We start from the raw sequence: 12,786 nt of genomic DNA, 5'->3' as shown, positions 1-12,786 counted from the left end.
AAAAAGTTCTCTCGATACAAAAGTTTCTTAACACATCCAAAAAACAACACTATATTTTCTTATTTCTGCACAACAGTTTCATGTTGGTCGTGAACAAGACACCGTGTGGAAATCTGAAGAAGAAAAAAAAAATCATATACTGTCTCTAAACATATCTAAAAGTAAAAAACAAACTAAAAACAATCAATGGATCACTTCTCCAAAAGACAGAGACAAATGTAATCTTAACACTACGAGAAACAAACAGCAAATCGTCATATCCTCAATACCATCTTCACCAAATCGTAGCTAAAAATTTTCCCTTATACAATAATACACCCTGACACATTATGATATATATATACCCTGATATACCGCACAAATATATAGACTGTATATATAAATAAATGACTCTTACACACAGACACACATACATACACTCACAAACACACATACATACACTCAAACACACACTCCTCCGTAAAATATTTATAGTCCATTTAAAACAAAAGACTATCTAGATTTGTTTGCATGACTTGTCGTCTCTGGGGCGTCATTATTATCGTTTATCAGATGTTATGGGGAGGGAGGGTGAGGGAGATTGTGGTGGTTAGGGGTAATGGATGAAGGGAGGGAGGGTGAGGGAGATTGTGGTGGTTAGGGGTAATGGATGAAGGGAGGGAGGGTGAGGGAGATTGTGGTGGTTAGGGGTAATGGATGAAGGGAGGGAGGGTGAGGGAGATTGTGGTGGTTAGGGGTAATGGATGAAGGGAGAGAGAGATTTTGGTTGGAAGGGAAGAGGGGTAATAAATGCCTAAATAGAATACGAAGGACTAGATGAAAGAGAAGTGGAGAAGGTGAGAAGGAGGAGGAGCAGAACCAATAAAAAGAGAAAGAAGAAGGACAGATGAATAAAAAGGACAGACAAAAAAGAGAAAATTAGCATAAATAAGAGAAAGGTAAAAAAGAATATAAATAATAACAGAGACAAAACAGAACAAGGAAAGGACCAGAAAGAGAAAGGGAAGGAAAGCAGACGTAGAAATATAACGAACAAAAATTCACACTGTCACCAAACACTCATCATCGTATCCATGATGTTCGTACAACAGATAATGGCAACCAAGCCCTTTTATGTTCCATTCAAGGTGTCAAATGAGTCACTTTATCTAGAAAACGGTAGATACGGGTGGTTGAGGGGGGATAACTACGTCTTTACTGATACACGGCACAAAAAATGCCCAACAATATTTGACGTGGTTAATAACGGAATGAATTTGGTACTGAATATAATCTAACATGACTTAACGTGATGTGAAATTTACATGACTTGTAATGAGCTTAAGATGACCTAAACTGTCTTATTGTAATGTCACTCAGAGCAAGAATTAACGGTGTTAATAACTGACGTGATTTAACATAACTTAACATGGTTGCTACTGGTTACTAATACTATTTTTAAATAATAATAATAATAATAATATTAACATAATAATAATAATAATAATGTTTACTTCTATATACAAATCACACACACACACACACACACACACACACACACACACACACACACACACACACACACACACACACACACACACACACACACACACACACACACACACACACACACACACACACACACACACACACACCGTCAATACAGATGTTATAACAGCTGCACTCATCAACTGTATTCTTGTAATATATGTGGCAAGGTTTTTTACGAACTTATTACTTAAAGAAGACCAGGATGATGACTTGTATCAGTAGTAAATTCCGTAAACAACTCCAGATTGAACAAAAATTTCAACTCACAAAATATTACAGTTACCCCGACCACTGTCTTAGTAAATCCCGTTTTCTTTAGACTACAAGACCTTTCATTTTTATACAGCAAATACCTTAAGTTACAAAACTAATATAATCGTGTATGAAGTACAATATGAAACATACAGTTGTATTCACCTAAGTGGCTGTATAGATCATCTCACAGCAGATATCGTTAACAACAAACGGGATAAACCATCTCTGATTCCAACCATCCTACAGTAGTATCCCCTTCACTGCACCATGGGTCTTGAGGACGCGGGGAAGACAAGAGAAAACACTAGAGATCGAGGCGCTGAGGTTTCAAGGACTTGGAGGCAACGTTAAAAGAACATCTGATCCCGGTCTGTGTCTCACCTGTGTTGACGCTGGTCCACCACAACGCCACGAATACTCCCTATCAACAAGCATCCAGCTGTGACGTCACTTCCCTCTTCAAGGGATACGAACCTATTTGTCAATGTCGTATGTGAATTGCTCCCGACTTATTCATTGTTTTTTACTGGGGTGGTTCATTCTTCAGGTGATCTCACACTTGTCTCTTCACACACACACACACACACACACACACACATTACTCTAATCGAAAAGAAAACTACAACATATGAACCTAACCTAACCCTTAAAAATTATTAAAATTTTCGAAAAAAGGTCAATAATATCATCGGTATTTTATGCTTCCGTACGATAATGACCTTAAGGCATTATTACGTCTATGTTAGTGTGGTCACCTCATCCGCCTCTTCCACACCTCCCTCACCACACCTCCCTCATCACACCTCTCATAACACCTCCCTCATCACACCTCTCATCACACCTCCCTAACCACACCTCCCTCACCTGCCTCCCTCACACCACACACCTCCCTCTCACCCACACACCTCTCCCTCATCACACCTCTCACCACACCTCCCTCCACCACCTCCCTCACATCACACCTCCTCATCACACCTCACCACACCTCCCTCATCCACCTCCCTCACCACACCTCCCTCTCACCCACACCTCCCCTAACCACACCTCCCTAACCACACACCTCCCTCACCACACCTCCCTCACCACACCTCCCTCACCACCTCCCCTCACCACACCTCCCCTCATCACACCTCCCTCACCACACCTCCCTCACCACACCCCTCCCTCTTACACCTCCTCACCCCACACACCTCCCTCATCACACCTCCCTAACCACCTCCCTCACCACCTCCTCCACCACCTCCCTCACCACACCTCCCTCACCACACCTCCCTAACCACACCTCCCTCACCACACCTCCCTCATCACACCTCTCATAACACCTCCCTCATCACACCTCTCATCACACCTCCCTAACCACACCTCCCTCACCACACCTGTCATAACACCTCCCTCATCACACCTCTCATCACACCTCCCTAACCACACCTCCCTCACCACACCTCCCTCACCACACCTCCCTCACCACACCTCCCTCATCACCTCACCACACAAAACACCAGACATCATGAGCTAAAGTAACAAATATCAGTTGGTTTATAATCTATGTACAATGGCATTCACAACTGGTCGATTTAAATGGTAAAAAACAATTGTATTTGAGTGTTTTAAAGAGCCTGCTGACACCCGTGTTTGGATGTTTGTCAATGCAAATATAAACTAACAAACATTAAAATACCGTACAGAAATATATACTCTACTTAACAAATGTTGGTTGAGATAGTGTGAATGTTCGTATTATAAGAGCAACATTGTCCTCACCTGTGGGAGACCTCGAACGTCAACAAGCCAGGAGGACAATGTTCCTGGTTTAACACATTCACATCATCTCCACGCAAATCTGTCAGGCAATATGTATTTATATTTCTGAGACACCCTGTATGTATTATCTGTCATTCATTTGTATAAACAGACAGACACACACTCAGGTTCCTATACATATTATCATGTATTTGAATCCATCATCTCAGGATTAATCTTTGTTGTGATAAAAATTTCATCTTACAATAGATCTCTCAGCTGTACGTGACTCAGCTCTACCGTCCTCAGCAAACAGTACAGGGTAGAGAAGCTGAGTAACTATATTCTAACTGAAATTTAATTAATCTGTTGATATTGCTTTAAAAAAAGTAGTATTGAATGTTTTGATCTGGTTAGGTGTTTCAATTAACGACCGGCAACCATCCTACTGCCACCCCAGGAGGAAACAGCTGCTGAGGACGTCATGAGCAGTTGGTATTGAGTGATTAAGTTTATGATGTTGTTAGAGAGTAATACACCTGATGATTCCATACACCATCATCACCATCATCATCATCATCATCATCATCACCATCATCACCATCATCACCATCATCATCATCATCATCGTCACTCACTATAACAATCTAATACCTATATCAGTCTTACAGGAAACATATCATTAACATCCCAAAGTAAGACCAACAGCTATACATACACTTCCTTATATATTAAAGATATAAATATATAAATAAAATAACAAAAGCATTTCCAGAGTTTCTTTTTTTCTTTGGCGTAAAAACTTAAATGTTTCAGCTTGTTGACGGGGCAGAGGACCACCCGCCAGGCCTCGTACAAACAACTACTGTATCTGTGTTACATTATAAAAGCACAGTCTTATCAACTACCAATATTTCTATGTCTTACCATCCCCTCATGACAGTCAGGGATGGTACAGTCACTCGGGCACCACATGAGGAATGAAGTAACTGTCTGAGAGCAGCACCATGACCATCAGTAGACAGGAGCATGACTGGTAGTGACCACAGCTGACGGGGACCAATCACGTGGGAGGATGGTCAGCTAACAACAATATAGCTGTCAGTAAACAGTCAGCTAGTCAACACCGCAGATAGTCAGGCCTTGAGTCAGTCAGACAGAGAGACAGTCGACACAGGAGGAGCACCTACAGCTGCTTCGCCTCCTCCCTGATGAGATAGGCACTCCAGTAGGCGACGTTGAAGAGAGCGAACACCAGCGGGAAGGTGATCCTGGCCACCACGTCGATGCGTTTGCTCCTGGTGGGGAACTTGGAGAGCCACGAGCGGCAGCAGTTAGTGTGTGGACCCTGAAGGTGAACCTCACACAGGTGGTTGACGCCGCTCCCGTCTCTGAATGGCGGCACCAACGGTCTCTGAAGAAGGAGGAGGAGATTAAGTTACAGAGGAATCGCCTGAGGGAGAGAGTCATGCTGTAATGTGACCTGAAATCTTGGCTATTATTGATCATCAGTGACCAGTAATATTAACCACCAACCTTCACTAAACTCTAAAATAAACAACAATATTCCATAACAAAACACCAACACAACTAGACTATTAATACGAACCATAGCGAAGGCCGGAACACCGTTTTCCATCTAAAAAAAATTCAAAATACACATTAAAATAGTTCTTCCCTTATTACCATACACACTTCTCTTCAACCAATAATAACACAGATAACACCACGAACTACAACCACCACCTCACTCACCCTATCTCTCACCATACTGGGATACTCGACCATATGGTTGTCATTATCAGCGGCGTAATGGTTGTGATGATACTCGAAGCGGTGATTATGGGAGTCATGGGAGTGATGGGAGGACTCATGGTGGGGTTCATGGTCGGAGGTGGAGGGCAGCATGGAGGTCGCTGCTTCGAAGGCCGCCTGGTTCTCCATGTCCCAGCGCCTTTGATGTTGTTTCTTGACCTTTTCTCTTTGTATATCTGACCGGGAGGCGTAGTTGACGAGGGCGAACTCCAGCAGCGCCCCGAACACGAAGGTGAGACACACGCCGGTCCACACGTCGATGGCCTGTGTGAGGGACGGGGAGTGTTCAGGGCTGAGTTAATGGAGAGAGAGAGAGAGAGAGAGAGAGAGAGAGAGAGAGAGAGAGAGAGAGAGAGAGAGGATATTTGTCAGTCACTACACCTGTTCACACTGACAACTCCTCCTCCTCCTCTTATTCTTCTTCTTCTTCCTCCTCCTCCTCCTCTTATTCTTCTTCCTCCTCCCTATTGTAAGTCCATATGCCACGAGAAGCAAGAATAACCCCTTGTTTACCTTGGTATAAGACACAGGAGGCAGACTCTGGTTGATGCCAGCGTTCTGTGTGGACATAGTGAGCAGCGTGGTGACTCCCAGGGCGACACGGGCCGGCACAGCGTATTGGTCGAGCCAGAAGGACACCCAAGACACTATCACCAACATGCAGCAGGGTATGTAGTACTGGATGAGGTAGTACGAGAACTCTCTCTTGAAGATCAGGTTCACCTTTAGGCAGCTGTACTCTCCTGTAGGTGAAATAGGTGACGTTTAGATATCAGGTAAACTCAATACAGTATAGGTGAATTAAAAAGAACTATAGGTGGGCGAGTGGATAGGGTGCTCGTGTCCTATCCTAAGCGTCCCTTACTTACGCCCGGGGCAACCCTAGTCGGCACAGCTGTTAATGGGCCCCTCACATTAGTTGGCAGGTGAAGGTGGTGGAGTGTAGTGGCGGCCATATTGTCTCTTGTTTTCACTGAGGACTATTCACCGTCTCTACACAACACAGTGACGGTCCATTAAGCCTCTGGCCAGGTGTATACAGGTAGGTGGATAATAGGAGATGGTACTGTGTGTGTGCGTGTGCGTGTGTGTATGTATGTATGTTGTGTGTATGTGTGTGTGTGTGTGTGTGTAGGTTTACCATTAGACCTTCCTAACCTAACCACACACAACACTACCTCACCTGTGTTGGTCTTGCTGTTACAATACTCGGTAACGAAGTGCTCGAGGGTGAAGCGTGGCAGGTGAAGGTTCTTGGTGACCTGGATGGGTTCCTCCTTCTCCCACAGGAACACCAAGTCCTCCGTTGTCCAGCCATCTGCCGGAAGTTTAATCTTTGTGAGTCGGACTTAATGGGAGTGGTATTAGACTAACTGCCTCTGTAACCTGAAGACATATGTATGATGGTACTTATTAAATTAACCTTTTTTACATTTACAGATGAGTTTTAACATGGAAAAACAAACCTTCAACAGATCTCTAGTACAAACAAAGAAACAAACAAAAAATCATATTGTTGTTTCAGGATTAAGTGGTGAAAATCTCTCCTATGTGAACCTGATATAGTGGTGGTGTTGTAGTCTAGAGCAAATACCTCCGGGTTATGTTGTTGACAGGTGTTGTAAATCAATGACCACACAGTCGCCACTACCTACCTACCTGCCTGCTTATACCTTCCCCCCCCCCCCTCCCCTCCCCTCCCTCTCTCCCCTCTTGGAGTTGACACGTCATTCATCACACGAACACTACCATTGGTGGAGAGAGAGAGAGAGAGAGAGAGAGAGAGAGAGATACACCTGCACAAAGAAAGACAGAGTGAAAATGCAATATAAAGAGACAGACAAAGAGAAAGGAAGAGAAAAAAAGAGAGAAAGTGAAAGACACACTCACGAGGTACTCACAGGAAGCCATCAGCAGCTCACACACTTGGGTATCCAGAGGGTATAACTTGAGGTCCATCGGGCAGGACAGAGTCAGGGAGATCCTGTGACGGAGGTAAAGACAAGACACTTAACTAATGTATCACCTCGAGCCATAAAGTCCACCACAGCCTCGCTAAATGGCTCACTATCAGGGTAAGTCCAACATGTTACCTATCTCACCAGAGGTATAAATCCCTCACTAGAGCTACTAATCCCTCCTAAGTCAATAAATCCCTCCTGGCCTAAAAAATCCCTCTTAAACCAATAAATCCCTCCTGTGAGCCAATAAATCCCCCATTAGAGCTATTAATCCCTCCCCTTAAGCCAATAAATCCCTCCTGATCCCATAAATCGCCACAAGTGCCTCACCTGATGCTGTAAAGGACGTCGCCGTTGGGGTAGATCCTGATGTAGGTGTTGGGGAGAATGATGTCGTGGAAGTGTCCAGTCTTCTCGTTCTTGAAGAAAAGGTCCGGCATCCAGATCTTGTCCGTCTCTGTGAGTGTTAGGTACTTGATGCGACCTGTTGGAGGAGGAGGTGGAGTGTTAGTGTGAGGTTAGGTTAAGTTAGGTTAGGTCTATCGAGGATAACTTTACGTCTTTAGTTAATGGTCTCTCTCTCTCTCTCTCTCTCTCTCTCTCTCTCTCTCTCTCTCGGGATGAAGAACCATCAGTACTGTGTGTTACCTAAAGACTGCAACTCACAAGGGACACAGAGGCGTATATTAGACCTGTGAGGGATGTGGGGTGTAGTGGGGGCGTGGGGTGGTGGGGGTGTGGTGGGGTGTAGTGGGGGGTGTGTGGGGTGTGTGGGGGTGTGTGGGGGTGTGGGGGTGTGTGGGGGTGTGTGTGGGGGTGTGTGGGGGGTGGTGGGGGTGTGTGGGGGTGTGTGGTGGTGGGGGGTGGTGGGGTGGTGGGGTGTGTGTGTGGGGGGTGGTGGGGTGTAGTGGGGAGTGACTCTGTGTGTGGAGGGAGATAATAGTAAGTCCGGGTGTATATTTCATAGGAGGGAGGGAGGGAGGGAGGGAGGGAGGAGGGAGGAGAGAGAGAGAGAGAGAGAGAGAGTATATGGCTAAATCACGAATTAGAAAGTTATTAAAAAGTTAAGTAGATCAGTTAGCCTCAGGAGAGAGTTAAACTGAGTTATTGAAAGTCTTATCTACCAGTTCAGTCAGCCTTAGCTAAACCAGATCACTCGTACCGTCATTAAACTAAACTATATTACGGTAATCTTCATCAGCGGTTTATCTATACTGTCTGTATGTCTGTACTGTCTATACACACTGTCTGTATACCTGTACTGTCTATACACACTGTCTGTATACCTGTACTGTCTATACACACTGTCTGTATACCTGTACTGTCTATACACACTGTCTGTATACCTGTACTGTCTATACACACTGTCTGTATACCTGTACTGTCTATACACACTGTCTGTATACCTGTACTGTCTATACACACTGTCTGTATACCTGTACTGTCTATACACACTGTCTGTATACCTGTACTGTCTATACACACTGTCTGTATACCTGTACTGTCTATACACACTGTCTGTATACCTGTACTGTCTATGTACGCTTAAACACCTTAATTGTTGTTGAAGCGAAGTAAAAACCGATGTCTTTTGTTTTTCTTCATATCTTCATTTCCGACCGAACCAAACATTCTATATATATATACAGCATATCTACTAACTTTCCGCCGTGTCTGTCTGTCTGTGTCTCTTAAGATAATGAACAGGCGCTGAATGAACCAGGGGGTGTCATACTGTCAATCACTCATACACAATAGAGTCCTGGCGTCTATACCCAAGATGGCGGACGACTGCGTTGCTAAACGTGACATAATGTAACCCCCCCCCATTGTGAGATAAAGAGAGAAAGGAAGGAGAAAGAGAGAAATAGGGATAGATAGAGAGATGGAGGAGGGAGAGAGAAGAGGAAAGAAGAGAGATAAAGTGGGATAGAGAAAGAAAGACGGGTGAAGAGAGAGGGAAACAGAGAGAGAGAGACGCGGAGGGGGAGTGAACAGAGAGAGAGAGAGAGAGAGAGGAGAGAGAGAGAGGGGAGGGGGGTGAGAGAGAGACACCCACAGGTCTCCTTTTGTCTCGTTTTTTTTCTGGAGACTTTACAGTGACCGTTTCCCATTATTTATTGTCACCATAACACTAAGACACGTGAGGAATTAATACATACAGTGTTGTGTTGTGTTGTGTTGTGTTGTGTTGTTATGCTGTAGTGTTATGTTGTGTTGGCCTCCTGTGTTATGCTGTTCCATTATACATCATCATGCTGTGTTAACATATGCTGTGCTACGCTGCCGTGTCTTCTATCACCTGATGCTGTGCTAAGCTTGTGTGTTAAGCTGTGTTATGCCCTTCACCCCCCCCCCCCTTGTACCGGGAGGCCCCCACCAGTACAATTACTCTTGACCTCAGCCTATCAAAGGTCACGTCTTTGTGCTGCAGAACGAAACGACTTCCTAATTGACCAAGGCTGACTGGTGGATGACTGATGGATGTGTGGGTGGATATGTGGGTGGATGACTGACGGATGAATGGGTGGATGGCTGGTGGATAAGTGGGTGGATGACGAGCTGGATGAGTGATGGATGTGTGGGTGGATGACTGCTAAATATAAGGTTAAATGGATGAGTGGATGACCCTCAATCTCATATCCCTTAACCAAAATTTTTGAACCAGAAATTTAAAGAAAAGCTCAAGAATTTTTGTTTTTCTTTCAAATTTATAATAAAAAATAATTACTCTTTTTTTTTCAATGCCTTTTTTCCCAATGTAAACAAAAAGCTTGATTGGTTTGTGGTAGTGTAACAACAACAGACTCTCTCTCTCTCTCTCTCTCTCTCTCTCTCTCTCTGAAGGAAGAAAGTTGCTTATTTTGGGGGTAAAACAACAATAACAAAAACAATAACAACAATAACAAAAATAATCACAAACAATAACAAAAACAAAAACAACAATAATAACAGCAATCACAACAATAACGAAAACAATCACAACAATAACAAAAACAAACAATAACAATAACAACAATAATAAAACAAAAACAACAACACTAACAGCAACAATAACAACGGCACCATTAAACATCTGTTGAGAGGAATTTTTCACAACGGTTGGAGGAGAAAAAAAACACTTCAATTCGTCTTGTTTGTTGTTTTAACGTAACAAAGGGAATTGTGTCGAGGTAAAACTGGTGACTACAATAGTTCCTTGTCACCTGTACTTAGTCACACACTGTCACACACTGCCACACACTCTCACATACTCACGCACACTCTCACACACTCTCTCACTTAGTCTCATTCACTCGCACTAGCTTTCACTCAGCCACACGCTCTCTCATTCACTCTCACATACTTTCACTCTCTCACACACTGCTCAGTAAGTTTATATACACACTTTTACACGTATACACACACAATAAAGTTCATTAAACCAGTACAATAAGCCTCGACGGTGAAGCCTTATAGTAGTGAACCAGAAAAGCTTTATTAATGAAGATATTAATTGAACTTTATTTGTCGTTTAATCTTCTTATGTATGTGTTGGGTAGAGAGGTGAGGGGAGGTGAGGGGAGGTGAGGGGTGGTGAGAGAGAGAGATTTAGTTGTTTTTGTCAGTCTGCGAGTACAACAACACTCCGCTCTCAGTACGAAGGCTACCCCACGTCCCTCCCTGACAGTAACTCACGACACTATCTCATAACAGCCTCTCATGACAGTCATACATCTCCCAGTATATGCACCACCACTGATATACATAATACAACCGTTTCTGTCGTTATACACTGCGGAGAACTTATTATTTACCAACGAAGGATAACTCTCCTCCAAGTAAAACAATGTCCGAAGGCGCTTTTTTCATCTCTACTAAATTCTACGACAAGTCATAAGTATAACAATTCTCAATAACGTACGATAATTTTGAGACTATGGAAGTAGTCTTGTTTACTCTTGTACGATAACTCTTCAAAATACAAGACCCTCTTACCTCCCTCGCTGCTGTAGTTGAGTCGGTCATCATTCCATTGTTCTCGGAAGGTCATCTGAACACTGTACTCCTGTGGGTGAAAGAGGAAATATTAATACAAACGATGATAATAAATGAATAAATACGGATAAAAGAGAAATATATGATATTAGTGTTATTACCTCTCTCTAGTATACACCTCATCCCTTCATATAAGAGACAAACAAAAACTAATTTAGTAACTTTTAACAACAGAACCATATGTGTTGTCATTCATAATAAACAAAGTTACAAGTTTGTGAGCCCCGGGTGACGTATATTTGTTTTATACAATAGCGGGTTATCGTGGGTATCGTACGAGGCTTTAGCAAATAACTGGACCGACAATTGCTGGAGGGCTATAGCGAATATTAATCTTTTCCTCAACTTTTACTTTAATAAAATAAAATACATAATATTAAGACTTTGGGGGGGAGGGTCCTGATTGACCTACAAAATACGAAGATATTTATTGTGAAGTTAGTTTTATTTCTTTTTTTCTTCCTTCAAAATTTATAAAAGATTCTTTAGTGAGATTAAAGTGACACTTATTTGGACGTCTCTCTCTCTCTCTCTCTCTCTCTCTCTCTCTCTCTCTCTCTCTCTCTCTCAGTACTCACCATGTGGTAGTCATCAATCTTGTTAATAGATCGGATCATTATATTAATCTGCACTGTGGTGAAGTCTTCGTCCTTAACTGTGGGAGAAAAGGTCATCACAGGTCAATATGAGGTCATTACAGGTCAATATGAGGTCATTACAAGGTCATCACAGGTCAATATAAGCCATGAAGTCAATTTTGCGTCACTAGAAGGTCAATATAAGCTATGACGTCACCCCAAATCACTACAATAAGTTAAATAAAAGTTATTATATCATAGAAGAGGTGAGTGAGGGAGGCAAGGGTCAGAGGAGGCGAGGATATGCTAATTACAGTGTTTAATTAGCCTGCAGTGACATCATTAGTGTCCCTCTGCCTCTGATGTAATGCTGATTTTTATAATGCTGAGCTGTGAGGCGTCTTGTGTCTGTGTTATAAATAGACAGACAGACATATACAGACAGACAGGCAGACATACAAACAGACACACACACAAAAAATCAACCTAAAAATAACAATGATTGGTTAATGTGTGTGTGTGTGTGTGTGTGTGTGTGTGTGTGTGTGTGTGTGTGTGTGTGTGTGTGTGTTATGGCAAGTAAATAGAGCACCTGAAGATTAACCACCCTAACACTATTTGTGGGGTTAGGTTAGGTTAGAATAGTGTTAGGTCAGGTTAGGTTAGGTTAGGATAGTGTTAGGTTAGGTTATGTATTTTCCAGGTGATGGTACAATGGCGCCACCACAACACTTGTTTACGAAAAAAATTACCTAATTATACGGGTTAATAGAGGCGATAATTAACAACACTTTACCTGGCCCTCAGTCAACACAGGTTCATTAAAATGAGGTTAATTGGATCACGTGAAGATTAACCACCCTAATGAT

At 42.9% G+C, this 12,786-nt stretch overlaps 1 protein-coding gene across 1 annotated transcript; it reads right to left on the bottom strand.

Moving 5' to 3' along the window:
* Positions 1-3,281: 3,281 nt before the first annotated feature.
* On the bottom strand, positions 3,282-11,990 carry LOC121857361 (glutamate-gated chloride channel-like). The gene is made up of 9 exons (XM_042353370.1): positions 11,918-11,990; positions 11,280-11,349; positions 7,632-7,785; positions 7,242-7,324; positions 6,524-6,658; positions 5,854-6,083; positions 5,281-5,604; positions 5,135-5,164; positions 3,282-4,939 (listed from the first exon to the last, which is right to left on the bottom strand). Exons 1-9 carry the CDS (start codon positions 11,954-11,956, stop codon positions 4,712-4,714), a joined length of 1,293 nt encoding a protein of 430 aa, XP_042209304.1. The 5' UTR covers positions 11,957-11,990; the 3' UTR covers positions 3,282-4,711.
* Positions 11,991-12,786: the final 796 nt, after the last annotated feature.

This window comes from Homarus americanus, unplaced genomic scaffold (assembly GCF_018991925.1).
Source record: "Homarus americanus isolate GMGI-L3 unplaced genomic scaffold, GMGI_Hamer_2.0 scaffold21546, whole genome shotgun sequence".
NCBI classification, from domain to species: Eukaryota; Metazoa; Arthropoda; class Malacostraca; order Decapoda; family Nephropidae; genus Homarus; species Homarus americanus.
The sequence above is the reverse complement of the archived record's forward strand: the minus strand, read 5'-3'. Positions and strand labels throughout refer to the sequence as shown.

Coding starts and splice junctions, on each gene's coding strand:
- LOC121857361 (XM_042353370.1), bottom strand. CDS start 11,956: ATGATCCGATCTATTAACAAGATTGATGACTACCACATG. Junction 6,659..7,241: donor TGAGCTGCTGATGGCTTCCT/GTGAGTACCTCG, acceptor AACTTCCGGCAG/ATGGCTGGACAACGGAGGAC. Junction 5,165..5,280: donor CCAGTATGGTGAGAGATAGG/GTGAGTGAGGTG, acceptor AATTTTTTTTAG/ATGGAAAACGGTGTTCCGGC.